General features: G+C 40.1%; 1 protein-coding gene across 1 annotated transcript; it reads left to right on the top strand.

Moving 5' to 3' along the window:
• Nucleotides 1-62: 62 nt before the first annotated feature.
• Nucleotides 63-17,312, top strand: TSPAN8 (tetraspanin 8). Its single transcript, XM_069003897.1, has 8 exons — nucleotides 63-244; nucleotides 5,691-5,750; nucleotides 8,311-8,433; nucleotides 9,055-9,129; nucleotides 9,215-9,322; nucleotides 11,008-11,154; nucleotides 14,409-14,492; nucleotides 17,044-17,312. Exons 1-8 carry the CDS (start codon nucleotides 185-187, stop codon nucleotides 17,095-17,097), a joined length of 711 nt encoding a protein of 236 aa, XP_068859998.1. The 5' UTR covers nucleotides 63-184; the 3' UTR covers nucleotides 17,098-17,312.
• The last annotated feature ends 3,960 nt before the right edge of the window (nucleotides 17,313-21,272 follow it).

Raw genomic sequence — 21,272 nt, 5'->3', positions numbered from 1 at the left:
TAAAGCAACTACTTAAGCAATTGTGGATGACTCGGTCATAATTTTTGCTTTCAGTAGCAGAGCACAGTGTAATTTGACGTGGTTTGAGAGGTTTTCTGAAGACAGAAGAACAACTTTTATATCAAGGTCAAACTCTTAGGAAAGCTTCTTCTGTGGCACTCGTTTTTGTCTCAGCTTGTCAAAAATGGCGGGTGTAAGCAGCTGCATTAAGTACTCCATGTTCATCTTCAACTTCTTATTTTGGGTAAGTTAGCGTTTAAACTGTTATTAGTGATGTATGAAATGTGTTCCCCATTGTCTGAATGCTGTAGTTAAAAGAATTGTAAGGAAAATAGAGCATAAGTGGAACCAGAGTACGATTCTAAATCAGGGAGGGGAGAATATATTTAACTTTTGCCCTTCCCTTTGTCTTTTTTCATCTAAACACTTTTCCCTCTGCATTCAAAAGTAGACAAGCCACAAGTCTGTCTCCCTGCTCATCTTGTGCCTCTCATGTTAAAGGACAGCACTCATCTCGGTCAGAATATAAGAGACTCTCCAATAACAATGCACGGTTCTCATCCTTTTATTGCTGCTGTTGGCATGCAAGATCCTGAATATGTAGTTGCAACAGAAAATATGGAAAATTCACTTGAATTTTTAGCCTCCTAATTGATAAACGGTTTTCATATCCTTCTTTGTGGTTCCTTGCTTTACATTCAGTGCATAGTTAGTTTCTGATGGTGGGCAGTAAATGTTTGTAAGAATGTATGAGCTGGCAGTACTGCCAACAGTTGTACCAAGGCCGATACAGCACAGCACAGGCCAATACAGCAGGCAGGTTTCTGGGTGTTATTTGAACCATATTTGTTTATTCATCACATCTTATCTGGGTTGCAAGAATTTCAGGTCCTGGAAGCTCTGGAAAGGTTTGAGTTAAAGAACGTTTCTCTCATGGTTCAACCTCACTGTCAGACTTCCTGACAGAGCTTTTTCAGGTTCACCAGGGGTTCACTGAAACCAGAAGAGGAACTACTAGCCACATTATGGGCTTTGCCTCAAGGGATTTTTTTCAAGTGAAAAGGTGATACCATTCAAAAGGGACCACAAACAGTAGCCTTGGAAAATCTGTGGCTAGACCAAATTCTTTGGTTGCTTATGAACCTCACAAAGAAATTCCTGACAGACCAGCGATGGTTTGGACTGTGTCCCCCAGTTTCTTCCTCCACTTCTATCAAGGCAGATTGAAGATTTTTGACATTTGTGTTGAAGTTTTTATGCAACAATACTTACAAGAATCTATAAGTTTCTGAATTTGAATTCCTGTCCTTCAGGAAGTTTTTCCTGTTTTTGTGGTTTGACCCCAACGAGAAACCAAGTACCACGCAGATGCTCACTCACTCCCCCACCAGCAGGATCGGGGACAGAATTGGAGGTTTAAAAGCTGGAAAATTCACGAGTTGACATAAAGACAGTTTAATAGGGAAAGCAAAAGCCATGCATGCAAGCAAAAAAGCCCAAGGAATTAATTCCCTGCTTCACATGGGCAGGCAGGTGTTCAGCCATCTCCGGGATGGCAGGATCCCATAAAGTGAAATGTTTACTTGTGAACACAAATGTCATCACTCCAGACATCCCCTGCCTTCCTCCTTCTTCATCCCAGATTTATCTACTGAGCATGATGTCAAATGGTTTGGAACATCCCTGTGGTCAGCTGTGGTCTCTTGTCCAGGGTGTGCCTCCTCCCAACTTCCCACGCACCCCCAGTTTCCTCACCAGAGTAGCAGTATGAAAGGAGAAAGAAAACTCGATGTAAGCCCTGCTCAGCAATAACAAAAACTTCTCTATATTATGAACCCTGTGTTCAGCACAAATCCAAAGCACAGCCCTATACCAGCCACCGTGAAGAAAATTACCCCAGCCAAAACCAGCACACCCATTCACATTCATCTGTGTTTACTGTAGGCTAAAACATGGGGAAATGTCTCAGACTAGCATCAGAAAAGTTCCAAACTACTTCTAGAATGAACACTGGAGTAATGTCCTGTGCCCCCAGAGACAGTATGGATTTCCTAGGGAAAAAAAAGCGGTGGGATCCTGGGGGAGCCTTGAAAAAAGCATGTGTGAAACAAACTTCCTATCTTTATACCAAAGCTGGAAAACCCATACTGTATTCTGAGTAAGAGAATGCTGAGAGTATTCGCTGTGCATGTGACTGCCTGGATGGAACAGAGAAGGACAGGAATGCAACTGTAGTTAACTCTTTTGAAGGAAGCTGTTTAGCACTATTAAGATAGGGAAGAATGAAACAGAGAAGGACAGGAATGCAGCTATAGTTAATTATTTTTAGGAAGATGTTCAGTTTAGCACGATCAAGATTAGGAAGAACAGATGTATGGGCTGACAGAAATATAACAAAACTGAATTTTTTGGTTCACAGTCCTGTCTCTAATTCCTGGAAATCATTAAACTGCAATAGTAAGGTAGAGGGAACAGAGATGATTTTTCAGCCACTTGTCCCACAGCTGCTTTTTCTAGTGTACAAGGCAGTTGATAAGTGGAAAATTATTGATACTGGGAAATGAAGGTGACATTAACCTTAATAGATAAGAATGACGGCTGCCTATTTACCTGGTGTCCTTTCATTTTATGCCCTTTGCAATCTATCAGGGAGTGTCCCCTCTTAGAAGATTCAGGAATGGTCTTCCTAGCCTTCTGATTACTTTTTCTAAGCAGCTCATGCAGCATCAAACTAAATGTGCAAGCCCTGGAATAGCCTAAGATAGCTCTGGAAATTGACTTTGGCTTCACTACATGACATGTGTCCCCTGGGCATCTACATACCCCCGAGCCCCATGCTGGGCTCCAGCACACAAATAGAATTTTTCACCTTCCCAGTTTGGTGAAAAACAGCTGACTATGGGCTTTTAAAGACCTGTGCTTTGGAACTGGGTGCCTATATGGAATTTCTAACAATCCTTAAATTAACCCTTGTCAGTTTTAACACGTCAGATTTTTCTTCTTTCCCTTCTTTGGAGTTCACAGGATATCCAGTCTTACCTGCTGTCCTCATTGTGTCAACTTCTGCTACTCCACATCATGCAAAATTGTAGAACTACCTTTTTTTTCTCACCGAATACTGATGTCTGACACTAGTTTGAAGCAACATAGTTAGTGACAGAGCATCTTTGATCAGTTGTTAATACCAGACTTGCAGTCCCAGCTACAAACAAAGTGGCCCCTTCCCCGAACCTTGATGTGAACATCTCAATCCCTGAAGTAGCAACACATGCTTAGCAGGTTTGCTGAGCCAGAGACCACATTCTCTGTAGGACCTTCCTAGAGCTGTAATTTCAGGTGTCTCAAGGAAGTGTTCCAGTTGAATGTTTTCTTTAACAGAAGCAACCTTGTACAAGTTCCTCCTGATATCCTCAAACTGAATGTTTGAAAAGGGTGTGCCAATGGAGGAAATTCCCCATAAATTTGGTATTTGTGTGTATGAGAATTGCAGAGTCTTAATATACTGTTGATTCAGCACTATGTCAGGCTCATCTGAGGTGATATTGATTTAACTAACTAGGCTGTATTTCCTTATCACACCAAAGTTGAAAGCTTGAGGAGGACCTACCAAATTTGAGGGAAGCAGTACTGTTGGTGTTCAGTTTATGAGACTGAGATAAGACCACTGATTCTTTATCAAGGGTTAAGGCAAAAATACCATAGCCATCTAGTTTTGGGAAAATGGGTGAAGACATTTTCAAAGAAGCTAATTTTATTCCATTGGAAAACACTGGTGGTTCATTAAAAATGAAATTTCCTGAAATGAAAGTTTATTTACTTGAAACTTTATTTTAAGAAAACTTAAAAATTAAGATGGAGTATTCCAGCAAACTTGACATGTTCAGCTTGGGCTCTTTGGGAACAGACCATTTTTATTTGCTATTTCTAAATAGCAAATAAAATATTTATTTGCTTTTCTTTGTGTGTTTTTGTACACTTTGTATACTATGAAAATAAACAGAAACAAACCATTAAGATTTTACTGAAATGGAGCATTTTTTACCAACCTAAAAACTCTATTTTAAAAATTAAAATATGCTCACATCTTACTAAAATTTTGATTTATAAATGATGTTTCTATTTTTACGTGGAGGAAATAGTGTAGCATTCACATCTGATTGATGAGTTCCTGTACATTTAGATAAATTTGCTTCTACTACTCTGCTGTACTTTTATGGGAGATGCTATGTAACAAAAAAGACAGCGTGACAAACTCTCTTTGGATTTGTACCTGTAGAGTCTTCAGTGGAAATTTTCACATTAGCAAGCCCATGTTATCTAGTGAATAGCCACATCACTCACACCGTGCTGCTGAACAGACTGAAATGTACAGTAATATGATACCATCAGTTTCTAGGCAGATTCAGCAGGATTCAAAAGATTTCAGTGGGGAGTTCTAGTTAAATCTGATAACATGTTATAGTTGTCATTGACTGTACAACTTTCCTTCTCAGGTTTAAAATGTGCCTATAGGAGCTTTACTTAGATCAGGAAAATGTGTGGTACCCATGTCTGAGTGCTGGCTCTATTCCATATTCAATAATCTGCTAAGGTCATTAATGTCTTTGATGCTGAATATTATGTGAAAACTTCTGTAGGGGAAGTATTTTTAAGAAAAAATATCTAAAAGATATAAAAATAACTATTTTAATTTCAATAGTCCCAGTCTTCAAGGGAAATTTATAACAACATTTCAGGGCCATTTATGACTTGAGTATTAGTGGCAGATGGAGAAAATTCTAAATCTGATTAGTCCCTGGTCCTCAGTGATGTCTCTTTCCTACCAGTCATCTCAGTAGGCACAAACCTTACACCTGAGTAGTCTCTTGGTTACCTATGTCCAACATTTAATAAAGAGAAATTCTGTGCAAGAATCATCAGCACCAAGGTTAGGAATAGAGTGACTGGCACACAGGGGAATGGTGCCTCAATGATCGATAAAATAGGAGCACAACTAGGGATGAGGGAATGTGTCTGGACCTGGGATTCATCTTCCCTGACTTCAACATCTTAAGGCAAGTCATCCTGGCCAAACATGCTCATGCTCATGTACAAGACCAAGTTGTACTTGGCTGTTTTCTGTAAAAATATAATGGAAACAATTACTCTAGGCATTTTATGAGGACTATTCTAAGGATTGGCGATGGTCAGATATTGCTGCATTTGAAACAGTAGAAAGAATTTTAGAACTTTTCCTGATAGCTTTACCCTAGAGAAAGTCTCCAGATATGTGTCCTGAATAAATCTAGAAACAATATTTATGCAAACATCCCTTATCAAATCTCATGTTTCCAGTACACAAGAAACAATATTCTTTACAGACGCGCTTTACGCATACAATAGCAATTTATATTACTCTCTCACCTGACAGAATTTCTGTGTGCTTCCCAAACACATGTATAAATCATCATGAAAATTCATAGTCCTCTGAGGTAGAAACATCAGGGATTTGGTGCATACCTGAAGATTTAACTACACTTATGAATTTTCTTGGAAATGAATCAATATTCTCTGCTCCAGCAATTCATGTTTCTTTTGCTTTGCCAGACAAATGATTTCAGAAGTTTGGACAGCATATGGTGCAACTTGGATACTGAATGTTAGTAAAAAAGTTGCTGACCCTTCTAACTTGTCTTTATTTGCTCCCACAGGTGTGTGGTTCCATTATTCTGGGAGTCTCTATATGGATACGTGTTAGCAGTGCTCAGCAGGTAAATGCAGTCATACCAGCACCATGCAAAAGGTGGAAACCTCTGCATACACTTTAATTTCCCATGTTCATTTGCACAAATTTGCAAATGAGGTGGTTTGTGTGGGTGAAGAGGAATGCATTTTATGGTGTTAAGATTAAATATCATGGTGCAGGTAGTCAGATAAAGTGATTGATGCAAGCAGAGATAGGTGACTATGAGAAGTAGCTGCTAGTGTTATTAATGTAGTTTCATGCAGATGCACACAGATTTCTGTCTGAAAATGTGTCTCTCACCTTAGTGAAAAATAATTGTGGTTTTGTTAATGATTTGGTGTTAGAGAGAATAATGTGGAGCCATGCAACTCATAGACTTTTCAATGTTTCTCCCTATTAAAATAGTACATTCATATTTATTCCTAGGGTTACTCCATATGTTTTTAGGGAATATTTTATCTTTCTCACTATATTCAATAACACAACTCTTATTTCCCTAGTAACTATAACTTTGAAAGGGAGAAAGGATTTTTCCCTTCAATTTTCAACAGCTCCTTAAAAACACCTTATCCTTTTCCCCTCATATTTATATATAAAGAGTCTTAGATGCTCAAGAGTCTAGGATTACAATGTCCTAAAAGTCCTCCTGGAGGGTAGAAGAAAGACCCTGAATTGCCCTCCTGGATTTTTGTATGGGTTATTAAATTACTTTGGATATTATGACTTTTATTTTCTGCAAATCTAGGGAAAATACAGTTTTGAGGAGCTCTTAATCTTGCAGACATGCAGCAGAGGTTGGTCCTGTTGTTGCAAAGACCCCATGGCCCTGTAGGCCCTTTTGCCCAGAGTGTACCGAATGGCACTAAGGTTTAAGCAGTACATTTCTTCAAATGAATTTGGGCCATAGAAATGAAAATTAATTTGAAAGGTTAATTTGCATTCTTCTATTTTCAAAAAGACATTTTTGGCCATAGAAGTGAAAAAATGGCCAGGTGTGTCATGGAAGCATTTTTTTTCAACTTTCAGATTGAGCCTTTAGTATAGATCAAGTTGCAGTTCTTCAGATAACTCCCCTGTTGCTCTAGCACAGTCTGTCAGTTAAAACCAATAATTTTTAAGCCAGTATTTTCCCACCTGGAAATAAAAAGATGGTGGAGGTAAGAAGATAGCTTTGTATATTTCCTGCCATTTGGCTGATGACACTGTTTCCCTTAGCCAGTCCCAGATGTCTCGTCTGGCAGGGCATGGATGCAAGTGAACTCAGTTCAGGATGACACTGTGTCATCGGGTAAATTAGGTCATGGTGGAGAGTTCCGCCATTCTCTTCTGTGGAATAAGAAGAATCACAACTTTCCCTCCTCAATCAACATTTTATTAGAAGCTAAAACTGCCATACTTGATAGTTGACAATCTGTAGTATGATGCCTCAAATGATACAATGGAGCTTGGACAACCACAACTACTACCATATCTTATTTTTTGAGAGATTTCCTATTCAGAAAGGAATATTTAAATGTGTGACAAGCTGCTTTCCTGAAGCGACACTTAGTACTCCCCAAAAACCTAGAATTAAGAGTCAGGACCAAAACTGAAAGCATTTTCTCACATTTTTGCCTCAAGGCAGGCAAAGTTCCCATTCAAAACCAATGTATGTTTCACCTCAGTAATAACTGAGCAGAGCATAAGGATTTGGCTGTAGATGAATAGAGCTTTCTAAGAATAAATAACAGGAGGTTCAGTCCAACTTGGAAAGGGAAAGAACAACACATTCTTCAAATTATACTTGTCTATATACCTTTGCAATTTCCATCAGAAGATACATGTGACAACTTCCAGACATTTTTGCTAATCTTGGCACCAGTCACACTGGAAAATATTCTTTGAACACTTTTCTCTATTTTGGCCTTTGGCCTTAGTCAGTCCTGTGGGAACTGAATAATTTGATATTTAATAATATTGAGGTATATGAATTGTTTAGTTGAATGTCCCACACATCAAAATAAAGTTATCATCTCTGAGGGTAATAATGGAGAGTGAGCCTGGGGGAAAAAAAAAAAAAAGAAAAAAAAGAAAAAAAAAGAAAGCTGCCTTGGAAAATACATCTAACTATTTCTCTAATATATCCAGCATCGCTCTGAGAAGTATTCTCTCAGGAACAGTCACAGAGTATGTTCCTGGCCTTCTAATGACAAACAGAGAGTTTTTTTCTTTAACATTTGGTTAATGTAGGAGAGGTTTTGAGATAATCAAGTCTCCTACTTCCAGTAAAAGGCAAAGATTCATTGACTGAAAACCAACTGAAAGCCCCTTTAAAGACAGAAGATCTTTATCTATTCATTTACTTTGTAAAATTGACTTTCATCTTGTGCAGAAACAAAGATTGTGAAAAAACAGATTTTACAAAGCTCTCCACCAAAACATTTGAGAAGGGAGCACTAGAGCTTTGTTTATTTATGGATCAAAATTTGTCCATAGTTACTCTGTATATTTATCAGTTACAAAATAATTATCTTGTTTTGTGTAATATGGATGTTTTTAGGAGGACCTTCTTGTAGCTGAAAGATTTTTTTCCCCTCTCTTTTCAGGGGATGGACAGCAGCATGCTTACAGGAGTTAATCTACTAATAGCCGTGGGCTCCATCATTATGGTCCTTGGGTTCTTGGGATGTTGTGGTGCTGTAAGGGAGAGCCGGTGCATGCTGATGTTGGTAGGAAAAAACCCATTTGTCTACCTTTAACAGGCCACAGCTTCATTTGATGGATAGAGTCCTTGCAAGTATTATCAAACAAGAATGAGAACCTTTTAATTTAACCAAAAGCATGATTATGATCCTGTGTTTTCATTTCTTACCTTGAGTTTGGGCCCCTTCAAAGTTCTATTGTGGTAAAAATGATGGTTGGTCTCATCAGCAAGAAGACAGGGTCCAGAGAGACCTGGGCGTGTCACTAGCTCTTTTTCTATCCAGACACCGTCAAAGTCCCCTCTATCAACTTTCTCCCATTATCTATCTTGTTTAATTTTATAAATTCCCAGTTGCTCCCTTTTCTGGTCCACCTAGGATGTCCTCCTGCCCAACTCCCACCTACACACTGCTATCATGCCACTATTCGGGTGTGCACCTTGTTTTGATCACCAGCTGAGCACACTCTATCTTGAGCACCACTTTTTCTCATCATCAAAGAAGAAATAATTGGAGCAGCTCTGACTGGAACGTCATTCTACCTGCATGGTTATTCAAGCACATGAAAGAGAAATGTTAACTTAGAAGAAATTATATCACCTTGGTCAAAAGTAATGTACGTTTCTACCCTTTTTGTTTTCTTTCCAGTTTTTCATTGGACTACTTCTGATTGTGATTCTTCAGGTCACAGGAGGTATTTTAGGAGCAGTGTACAAATCTCAGGTACAGTATTATTCTAGATTTTCATTGATGTCTTCACATAGTTTTGTTTCTTCCCAAAAAATTAATAATGTATTTTAACTTGCAGGCGGAATTAGCCCTTAACCGTACTCTAACAGCAAATATAGAAGCACTGCAAAGCACTACAGGAGCAGAGAAAGAGTATCAAGAGACATTCCAGAAGTTTGAGAGAGAGGTAATTAAACAGTAAAAAAAATGAAGGAGTTGTTGTTATCTCTTTCATCTCTAGCATCTGCCTCCGCTTCATTTTAAGACAACTCTGTCACAGACTTGAATTTCATTCCCTGGGGATGGGGAAGGCAAGTTGAAATACCACAGAAGGAGCTTCTGTTGTCTTGATAGGACATGGTCTTCCTGTGATGATTTCTTTGTGCAATAGTGTTGTCTGTAAGAGCAATGAAGCAAGGACACACCACATGCAAGTGAAACTGACAATTAGCTAAGCTCTTTCATGAGAGGACTGCATGGTCCTTTCTTACATCTTTTCCTTCTGAAGGAACATAATCCTTCACCATATCCCAAATAAGAACACTCCAGTACTTTTAAGGAAAGATTACCCCAGGGATGAGGAAAACATAGGAGTGTATTTAATTTGGAATATCCAACTGCTATAAAGTCATTAAATGTCACGCTTTACTGTGTGACAAGTGGGAAGAAAATATGATGAGAAGTTTATTTTTGTTCTGTTTATACTTTTCCTGGCGCCCCCAACCTGCAAGATGCCAGATGGTGGACACTCAGTGTGAGCTTGCTCCAGGGTATCACACAGAGAATTCCCTGGAATCTCATTGATATAATTGACAGCATACACCCCTTCCCCTCCCACAAGTACCTGGGCCTGTACATTGACAAAATGCCTGCTCTTCTGTGTTTTTTAGTCCCTGATGGGTGATGACTTTGATGGATAGACTTAAAGTTAATTCTTATGTTTTTAAAGACTGCTGTATGAAAGAAAATGAAACAAGGAACAATATTTAGGTGTCTTATGTTACTTCCACTTCTCCTTCCCCATTCCACCTCCAGCCTTGTCCTCTGCTTCTGAGACAGCTTATTTCTTCTGATATAATAAGCAACTCTCTGGAGAGATGAGCAAAATGAAAAATACCATCATTACTGAACTAATTTTTAAATGTACCCGAACTGCTATATTATGTCCCACAGCCTTTGCTTTTTATACAAAATTATGTGAACATTTCCAGCTGGTTTTTAATAGAGGGAGAACCTCAAACCCAACTTTGCACCCCTGAGCTTTAGTGGCTTCAATATAGTGGAACATGAAGTGAAACTGCACCTGGTTTAGGTTTCACAAACCCCAAATGGAGCCCTGGTCTCCTCAGTCCATTTCTAATTTAAAGGGATAACCATCGTTCAAAGTGGTTATTTTTCTAGATTTTGGAGTTTTATGTGCCTGAATTTTACATTTCCAGCCTGGCTTTTCAAGATGTGAAATGTGGATGATACTGGAGCCAGCAACTTACCTTCTGCAAGTATAACCTACAGAAAGAGGTCTTGATTCTCAAAACATGCTATACCCAGTGTTCCAGTTCCATTCTGGCACTGATAATTACTAGCTTTATAGTATGTAAATGTTTATTGAGCACTTTATACTGAAAATTTGGCCTTTTTTCCCCTATCTCTTCTTTTTTTTTTTTTTTTTTTTGACTTGTGCACTTACATTCTTATAAGTGGTATGGAAATGTAAAGGGTGTTTGAGACATACCAATTTGGGACAACTTCCACATGGAAAAAGATGAAATAAAATTTGGGGTTTGTTGTTCCTCTCAGCTCCCTCACCTACTTTCTTCAAACTGAAAATCACCTCTTTTTTAACTCTTCTCCCCATTTACTCCTTTCTTGCAGAACCAATGCTGTGGATTGCTGAATGGAGCTGAAGACTGGGGAAAAAATTTTAACGAACCTGCCTCAAAAATCTGTAACTGTGAACTAGAGAAGCCCTCTAGTTCAGACCTCTGCACCGAATATCAAGGCAGATACATCTATAAAACGGTGAGAAAAATGTTTACTCTTCTTTCCAAAGAGCCAAGTTTTAACTGAAGGTTATCTTTGGTGACTGGCAAAGTCAGCAGTTCTGCATCTCTCTGAAAAGGAAAGGTTTTGCATTCTCTTTGTTAGCCAGAATTACCCCTGTGCCATGTGTTAAGAAATGACTGTTCATATCTCCGCTCCTCCTCTTCCTGAGATGCTTCCAGTTTAGGCCCTTAGCAATCTGCACAGTTACTATTGATGAAAATAATCATGACTTTGGGGTCAGGGTATGCCTCTGGGTCAGAGCTGCATACCAGCTACCCTTTGGCCCTCATTCCCCTCCCAGAAGGTTATGTTCCCACTCAGGCTCATTGTGGTAGTAGACATGTTGACTTAGAGACTTTCAAAATGCTAAGGTATATTGAAAATCAAATACAATAAATTCAAGACCTTTGGGGTTTTATAATCCTTTAATAAAAAACCCACACATTTTGCAGGATCTGCTGGAAAGAAGTCTTTCATATTGTAGGATTCATGGCAGAATACTCAAAGAGTGATTTCTTACAACTACAGCCTTTTGAAAATCTTAAAACAATTAATATAATAATAAGGCAAAATATCTGGTGACAGGCAACAAGAAAGCACACTCAGAAGAGTACCATCTAGTAGACAGTAGAGATCCCAATTAATAAATTTCATGGTTTGCCTGTCTCCTTATGAGGAAATCTGGACTCTACGGGTATGAAAAAAAGTATGAAAAAAGAAGTGCACAAAATAATTGAATAGCACAAGATAACTGAAGTTTTAGAATGCAGGTGGTGCAAAGTTTGCCAGTATGCACCTAGCACCAAGCAGGTTTTAGCAAATGTCCATTCTGGTTGTATAATTCTCTAATTGCACAGGTCCTTAGTCAGGTCCTGCCTGAGCAGTAAGTTCCTCCCCATGTAATCCCACAGAAGCAAATACTATTTTGAAGAAAAGAAACAGTCTGGTTAAGTAGAGGATGCCAGAACCCAATCTGGAAATAAGATGTATACAAAGAGGCTGTTTTGGCCACACTTTAATGTCTTTTTGGCCTCAGGCAAGCCCTCAAAGGACACATGAGAAGCCATCTGTGAAATTACTGCAGGTGCAAGATATCACAGATTTCATGGTGATATGAGATTCTAGTAGAGATATCCAACTCTTCTGATATGGGAAAAAAGATTTGAAATTCAGTGCAGTTATGAGTCAGCTTAAATGAGAGTTTTTTTGGAAGAACTAGAAGACCCGTGTGTTTATTGTGAGAGAGGAAATGTGGTGAAAAAATACAACTACATTTGGAGGGAAGACAGTCATAGTGTTGTAGCAGTAATGTAATTTTGATGGATTTAAGCTGTACTTGGCTTTCCCTCCAGTTTGCAGAAGGAGGATTGTCAGTGCCTGGAGAAAATGTAGTCACTGTAAGAACAGATGTATGCATATATCCAAAAGGAGAGTAGCTCTGCTCAGAACTTCAGTAGTAGAATCATAGAATAAGCTGAGTTGGAAGGGACCCATCAGGACCATTGAATCCAGTTCCTGGCTCTGCACAGGACAGCCCCAAGAATCACACCATGTGCATGAGAGCATTGTCCAAACACTTCTTGAGCTCTGTCAGGCTTGGTGCTGTGACCACTGCCCTGAGGAGGCTCTTCCAGTGCCCAGCTACCCTCTGAGTGAAGAACCTTTTCCTGATATCCAACCTAAACCTCCCCTGACTTAGCTTCATGACTTTTCCTTGAGTCCTGTCACTGTTCATGAGAGTGAAGAAGTCAGTACCTACCCCTCTGCTTCTTCTCATGAGAATGCTTGAAGACCCAGATGTCTCTGCTCCCAGTCTCCTCTTCTCCAGGTTGAATAGAGCAAGTGCCCTCAGCCACTCCTCATACGGCTCCCCCGTCAAGGCCCTTCACTGTCCTCATGGCCCTCCTTTGGACAATCTCTAACAGCTTTATATCTTTCATCTATTATGCTGCCCAAAACTGCCCCAGCACTCGAGGTGAGGCCGCCCCAGTGCAGAGCAGAGCAGGACAATCCCCTCCCCTGCCCAGCTGGCAATGATGTGCCTGATGCACCCCAGGACAGGGCTGGCCATCCTGGCTGCCAGGGCACTGCTGCCTCATGTTCAACTTGCCACCAACCAGATCCCCAGGTCCTTTTCCCATGGTACTGCTCTCCAGCATCTCATTCCGCAGTCTAATCACAACATAACCAAGGTTGCTAAATCCGGCACTTGACCTTGTTAAACTTCACATAATTGGTGGTTGCTGAGCTCTCTCTCTAGGGCCTCGCTGCCCTCAAGGGAGTCAACGGCTCCTCCTAGTTTAGTGCTGTTGGCAAACTTACTTAGTATTCCTTCGAGTCCTGCATCCAAGTTGTTAAAGGAACATGTTGAAGAGACTGGACCGAGGAGGGAGCCCTGCAGAATCCCTCTACTAACCAGACTCCAGCCCGATGTTACCCCCCTTACTATAACTCTTTGTGCCTGACCCATGAGCCAGTTGCTCACCCATGGCATAACATGGTTATTTAGCTGTATGCTGGGCATTTTGTCCAGAAGGATACTGTGAGACAGCACAAAATCTTTGCTGAAGTCCAGAAAGATTACATCTACCAGCTTTCCAAGATCAGCTAGATGGGTTACCCTGTCATAGAAGGAAATCAAGTTCAACAAGCAGGACTTTCCCCTCATGAAGCCATGCTGATCACTCTCTTCCATCCAGCCCCAGCCTAAGAACACCAAATATTTGACAAAATTAATTTTTAAGCTAGGTTTTATAACCAAATATTTTTAGTTAATCCAAAGTCTAATAATAAACCTTGAAGTTTCAAATCCAAAGATTAGATTGGTGGGAAACTGAAGTTCCCTTTCAGATCTGGTCATGGCTGCCTTGGCTCTTTCCTAATAGTGAATGATTATCAAGGGAAAGTAAGAAAAAACACTTCTTTCCTTGTTAACTGAAAATTATGCAAACATTAGGCATTACAGCTGTATGTCTTCCTTTGAAACAGTAACTTTTTATGGTCAGCTACTAAATCTTCATGCTTGGGAAGGCAAAGACTTTCGCAGAGCATAAAGTACACATGTGCTTTCTGTGTTTGTTAGCAACAAGCCAGAGTAAATTCAAATAGCCTTTCTTTAGCACAGAGTTAAAGAGAGAGAGTTTGAGAGAGTTATTTTAGAAGATTCTTTCCTATATAACCATAGGATAATGTTGCTTACCTATAATTAATAATTTTGTTTTATTTTTCAGCCTTGTGGAGAAGTGATTATGAAAATAGTAAAAGACAATCTGGTCATAATTATGGGGGTCTCCTTTGGACTGGCTGTTATTGAGGTACCAGTGTACACTGTTAAAATATTTAGTAGCTGACAGGAAATATGTTCTACTTGGAAATACATTGGGAATGGGATTAAAACACATGGCTTGCTCAATTAATAGACAAGGGAAAACCACCTCTCAGCTATAACCTTACTGTTATTACATATAAACAGTATATGACTACTGAGATGCAAACTTCAGGTGGGATCAGACCACCCTGCTGCCAGTATAAGTGTATCACATGGGACATTTTCTTCAAAAAAATTGCCACTCCTGAGGCCAGGCTGTGCCCTGACACCGAGCCCTGTGTACAGAGAGGTGTGCGAATAAACAGCGCCAGAAGACATGAGGAAGAATAGCCAGACTTTTCCTTCTCTTCCTCATCTTTGCTTGAGGAAAAAGTCATCTCCTAAGAAAACTTAGCCCCTAAAGTACATATTCCTATCATTGAGAAGTTTTGATGCAAAATTATAACGCTGAGGCATTAAAACTTTAAGCATCAAGATCATGCATAAATGTGTCTGAGTGCACACGTGTGATGCTCCATATATTCTTGTGTGTAAAAAACCACAGAGTATGTGAACTGTTTATTTTAATTTCCTCACCATACACTGAAGAATAACATGCAAGATTTTCTCTGAAGAGAGGTGGAAAAGAAGTGAGGCTAACTAGTCAGCTACTTGATTTTGATTTGAATAGGAGAAAATGATAAAGAAACAGGGGATTTCATCATGATGCTTTCTTCAGTAATTTTTTTTTCTTTTCACTCTTCCTCCTTGTTTTTCCTCCACCCTCACTCTCCACCAATGGATGTTTGAGGGAAAAAAAAAATGAAAAAGATTGCTGTGGAAAGTTCAGTCTGTTACTCAAAGCAAAAACTTCTTAACATCATTGGCAGAGGATTGCTCCTCGTGGTGGAAGAGTGGACAAGAGCCCCAACTCTGTGTTTCCAGGAAAACTGGAAAACTGTGTTTCCAGGAAAATAGTAGTAAGTGGGGAAGAACTATGTAGCTGCAGCACTGGAAGAGGACAGGCCACCAATTTCTTACTCAGCACAGGCTTTGTGGTATTTAAGGAGCTATATGTGGGAGGTCAGATCTCTCACCCATGTGTTTACTTTGAGGGGAAAATAGGTGAACTACACCAATATTAAATGGCCTTAAAAATATAATAGAAGCGTAAAATTGCTTCTGTATCCCTAAGGCAGATTATAAGTCACTTTGGTCTAGTTACTGCAGTTATGTGAGCTGTAGCCTTTAGTTCATTGGCCATCATTCTTTCCTGTTTCCAGCTGCATTTTCTGGGGTGGCTGCCTCTCCCAGTCATAAAAGGATTAGAAAAAAAAAAAGAATAAACAATATGAGACTCAGATAGCACAAATTGTCAGATGGTTATTTACACTTGATAAACATTTGGCCTTTCCATATTAACTCAAGCAACTGGCCACTTGCTTAACCACCTCTCTGTTCCAGAAAATCCCAAATAAAAAGAAGTGGTCTTCCTCCCTCTGCCTGCTTCATTATACGACTTGTGGGCTGCTACTGCTTTCAGCTCACGCTACTAGTGAAAATTGTACAGATAAGAAGGGCCCAGTTTCATGTGGGTGCAAGGGCAAATGTGGGCATGGTATGTCAGGGAAGCCCTGTCAGTTTATTCCAGCAGTGAGTCCATCCCTTTGTCTTAGCTCTGTGTTACAAATGCTCTTCTCTGTCTATTTTAAGTAAATAAACTATTCCAGTGTTTATGGCTTCAAAGGTGTCAGTTGGGTGCTTTCCATTTTTGTGGAACACCTTCACAGACTGGTTAGTTTTAAATCCAGAAGGAAGCTTTCTGATCTGATCTCACCAGCTGTCTGCCACAATTCATGGAATTTTACCCAGTAATTCCCAATACAGAAGGTGATCCTACCGTATTTTCTATTTCAAGTAACAGCTTCTTCAGTGAACTCACTATTGTTTCTAACCCAAGTCCATAAATGATAAATTTAAAATACTTGTTGCATGATCATTTGCAACTCAAAACAGTGAGGTATGTGTACAGATGTATACCTGTATACAGTATACACACGTATGTGTATACCTGTATACATATGCTTCACACATATAGTTACACAAAAGAGAGTGACACTAGAAAAGATTTCAAAGGGAGACAACCCTTAGAATACACAGTGAACATTCCTCTAACTTTATCAGAAAAGAAAATGCTCAATTTTTGTCCAAATTCCTTGAACTTGTCAGTAATTACTGCTCCGTTACAGCTAACAAATGCATTTTAAACACCCGGAGGTATGGGGTTCCCCATCCACAGAGGCAATCCATCTTTAAACAAATGAAACTTCCCTATGATGTTTGCAGTCTTACCTGTGGTATATACTGACTTCATTAAAATGTCTCTATTCTGGAGTCATACTCTGTAAGAGACACATTGGAAAAAATCTTCTGCATAGCAGATTTAGCCTGCATGTGAATCCAAGACATTTTCAAACAAAATATTCCCATTGTGTATCAGTTGTATCTTGGGATTTCCAGCACTGCCAAGTAATACCAGAAATATCTTTATTTTCCAGATTCTTGGTTTGGTGTTTTCTATGACCCTCTACTGCCAGATCAGGAGAAAATGAAACCGTCAAAGTGTCAGAATGATGTCACCAGTCAAATCAAGACCTTTCTAGATAGAAGGCTAGAGATTTGGCTTGGCACATTCAGACAAATACATGCATGTCCCAGGCAGCTGTTCTGATGAAAACAGCAGCCCTTGTCCACATGGATGCTTCACAACTTGAAAAATGATGTCTTTATCATTCATAAAACTTAATGATGTGAATATGATTTTTTTATTTGCAATAAACATCTTTGTTTATGTTTCTGAGGTGTTTATTTTGTCCGGAGACAGCAATTATGTCATGCTGAGAGTCTGATTTCACCATGTGGTGTGCCCTCATGAGTGTTAAACCACCCACAGCCAGAGTCACCATAAAGAGCTGCAAACCATCATGCAGTGGCTGACTGCGCCAGGGAATTCAGGCCCCTGGGCACTTCTGCTTGTGGAGCAGGGTGTTTTCATTAAGAGAGTTGTGGGTCAGTTTGACACTTGATGTGCTCAGGGTTTTGTTACCTGTGAAAAGGGCAGGGACTAACTTGCGTCGCGTCCAAATAGGAAAGCCACATCTCCTTTCAGGGATGTTTAAATCAGTATCCTGGCAGCTGAGATGGTCGCTCTCTGGCCCAAATGGTGCTTAGATTGCATAAATAAACTGGATGTAGTGGCATGTGTTTTGCAAATAAGCATCTGTGATAGAATCCAAGCCCATGTGGAGGCAAAGCACACACAGAATTCATGCAGGTAAGGCTTTGCCCAGGGTGGCTGAGGCAAGTGGGTGGACAAACACAGGGCATGGCTGGCAGCACAGCAGCAGCCATATAAATCCTGTCTACCTTTGGACTGACCACTGCATGCAAGTGTTTGGGCCCTGAGGTACTGACAGCCCTGATTGTTCCTGCCCAGCTGCCTGGGGTACTCTGCACACTGCCCATGTCAAGGACACCACATCAGCCTCCTAGGCCAGTTGGCCCCTGCCTCACCAATGTCACAATAGGGCTGGTCTCCAGCTCCCCTGCCTGGTCATGGAGTCCCACCAAGCTGGGCCCACCCATGTGTCCTGGTGTGGCCTCAGCCCATCCCCAGGAAGTGCATGATGCCAGGGACTGGGGCTGCCCTGGTGCCCTGCACTGCCCCACTTCTGACTGGGATGGAGGGATGGGCCAGGCTCTGCCTTGCCACCCCAGCGGACCCCATGTGGTCCCAGCCCCTGGGGAGTTGCTGGCGTAGGTTGCCCTCTAACAGAAAGTAGATGGCATCAGGGACAAGATTTTTAAGGTATGAGGAGGTCTAATGATGCCCACAGGGACCTGCTGAGGTTTTACACAGCAGGCTGGTGGCCTCCCTGCTGTGTGTTGGGATTAACTGATTTATTCAGCTCCACTGGACCCCCATCTTCATATTAGGAGCAACGTTAAACACCTCACACAGCTGCTCTTAAGAAAAAACCACGTATCATGCTCCTCTAGTTAAAGACCCCTCAGGTGCCCTCAACCGTCTCAAAGCACACCCTGACTGCTCCCATCCTGACAGAGCAATGCAACTGTTGCTTACAAATGCATTAAAAGCTTTCCTAGATCAGAGACCTTTGTCCATGCCTTATTCCAACAGAACTGGGTTCAGGTAAAATTCATCTGCAGCAACTAGAATGTTTAAAAACTCAACCGGAGGAAGTTTCTGTCCCATCCCCCACCCTTCCCTAGCACTCAGACCATTAGGCCAAGCAGTGATTCCTGCTTTCAGTAATTCATGTGTCTCCCAGGAAAGTCATCTAGCTACCAGACAGTTCTGGCACTTGTCCTTCCCTCTGCTGAACCTCAGAAGCTGTGCCAGAAAAATTCAAACTTTGTTGGACCAGAGAAAAACCATGACTCCATAACCCAGCTGTACTAACTGGAAAAAGAAATGCTAGCTTCTAGTTCCTCCTCCTCCCCAGAGTGTTTTTTTCTTTGCATATCTTATCCATGATCTGAAGTCCTGGGAGCTGAGCCTGAATCACCCAGATCATGGTATGGCAGCTAGAGTCCTGGATTATCACTACAGAAAAAAATTGGGAATATAAGGGCAGCATGGAGAGAGAATTGCACCTTCCTCTTCTTCCTCCTCCTTCCCATCAGGAGGATTAGTCTCTTATTTGAATGAGGCACTAGAGGGACTCCCACAGAGAGGGGTCTTAGAGCTGTGGATGCCTAATGGATGGACATGAAGGAGAAATTACAGCTCACCCGTGCTGCCAGAAGGAGTCAACTTCGGGCAGCTGTAAACTTAAGTATTACTGGCATGGATTTGTAATGAACATTGACATGAGACTGACAATGCACGCTGGCTCAGACACCAGTCTGGTCCTGTATGTTGCTCTGGGGGATCCAGACGTGTAAAACCAAGCTGTTAATACATCTAAATTTTGGTTGTCTACTGCCTGGTTTTGGATATAATCCTCAAAATAATCTTTGCTTGCATCAAAATAATGATGTATGATACATCAGACTTTTTGTTAAAACAGTTAAAACTGTTGATATTAAAACATTAAAATCAGCATCAAAACGTCTTCAGTGAGGAACTTCGACACAGGCATTTTATCTGGAGCTAAGGTGAACAGTTCCTCTGTTTATTTAGGCAATTTGTCTCTATTACCTAAAGCTCTAAGGAATAAAACTAAAGCACCATGATTATATGCTACCATGACTGTTTAAATGGGATTGAGCCAATGAAGTAATTCAGAATATTATCAGCTTGCTGGTGAAGTGGGTTTGCCACTAAAACATGTCCATTGCCTTTGATGTAGCAAAAATTATTTACTTCTAATATTCTGTAGCCTCCTGAAGTTTTGTCCCTCATTTTTTTCAATGGAAACAGCAAAATCCTAAGAATAAAACAAAAAGAAATCTGTCTGGATAAGATTAATCTGGCCACATGCAAAACAATGGAGTAGAGACTCGTATCACAGAATTATGAAATGGTTTGGATTGGAAGATACCTTTAAAGACCATTTAGTCCACCCCCACTTCCATATCTGAGCTGCCAGCTTGAACTCTCCCCATAATAAATGAAGAGAAAGAACACATCTAGGATTTGAGCCATCTCATTTTAAAATAGATGTCCAAAAGGTTAAGTGAGTGATTTTCATTGCAAATAGGTGAAACTGGAGTGAAAGAAACCCACCCTACAATACTGAACTTGTTAAAAACATTAGAAGCACTGATCAGTCAGGAAAGAGCATTAGTTTAAAATTCCATGAAGGTGCATTGATTATTCATTGATCTTTGACATTTTTGCTCAGTCCCAGCCTGCTAGGAAATGAACTCTGTCTACTCTTTAGGCTGGTAGGATAAGATTCATCTGGTCTGCACAATGCTGTAACAGAGATCCCAGCACCATTCCTTCATGTCCTCTTGGTATTCTTATCAAAGAACATTTATAGTAAGCTATTGACTCAAAATAGCAATGGGACACTTTTCTAAGTCCACAAACACTTTTTAATCATGATGTCTGGAATTGCTGAAATGGAATTTGACAATAAATCCTTGACAGGACAATAAAACCATAAGGGTTTTCTTTTGTGGGGTGCTGGGGAAGGTTGTTTTTGTTTTTTCACAACCATCTCATCATCTCAAGTTTACCTAATAAAATCGAGCATACAGAGGAAAGACACATGTCCAAGATCTTAGTTCTTTAAAATAGTAAAGGGAGAAAAAGCATTTATCATTATAGTCTTAAATAGTATAAAAAAAAGAGTGGTAGGAAGAAAGACAATGTGTCCCTGCCTTTGCCAATGGAGCTAAATTCCACCTTAAAACCAAATCTGTTTAAAACACACTGGTGATTTATCATGTCAAAACCAAACATCTATTTAATGGCAACAGATAAGGCATCACACCTGGGTCAAAATTTCTCTGAAGGATTTGTTATGTCAATTAAGGGATTTGGGGGGGAAAAGTGTTGCTCTCAGAAAGGATTGTATCTGGGGGGAAATGCAGCCCAAATAGAAAAAGGAAAAAAAAATTTATGGCAAAATATGAATCTGTAAAGCAATGTCAGGAACAATAAAGGGAACATTAATAAGTCTATTATTGGAAATAAAAATTAGGGAAGAAAAAGACAAAGGCAGATATAAAAAAAAATATGATTTTAAAAAACTGAAAGAAGAACAAAGCAAAACAGGACAGGTCAACTTAAAAGAAAGAAAAAAATTAAATA

Source organism: Aphelocoma coerulescens, chromosome 1A (assembly GCF_041296385.1).
Source record: "Aphelocoma coerulescens isolate FSJ_1873_10779 chromosome 1A, UR_Acoe_1.0, whole genome shotgun sequence".
Classification (NCBI taxonomy): Eukaryota; Metazoa; Chordata; class Aves; order Passeriformes; family Corvidae; genus Aphelocoma; species Aphelocoma coerulescens.
The sequence above is the reverse complement of the archived record's forward strand: the minus strand, read 5'-3'. Positions and strand labels throughout refer to the sequence as shown.

Coding starts and splice junctions, on each gene's coding strand:
- TSPAN8 (XM_069003897.1), top strand. CDS start 185: ATGGCGGGTGTAAGCAGCTGCATTAAGTACTCCATGTTCATCTTCAAC. Junction 9,130..9,214: donor GAGCAGTGTACAAATCTCAG/GTACAGTATTAT, acceptor TTTAACTTGCAG/GCGGAATTAGCCCTTAACCG. Junction 9,323..11,007: donor TCCAGAAGTTTGAGAGAGAG/GTAATTAAACAG, acceptor CCTTTCTTGCAG/AACCAATGCTGTGGATTGCT.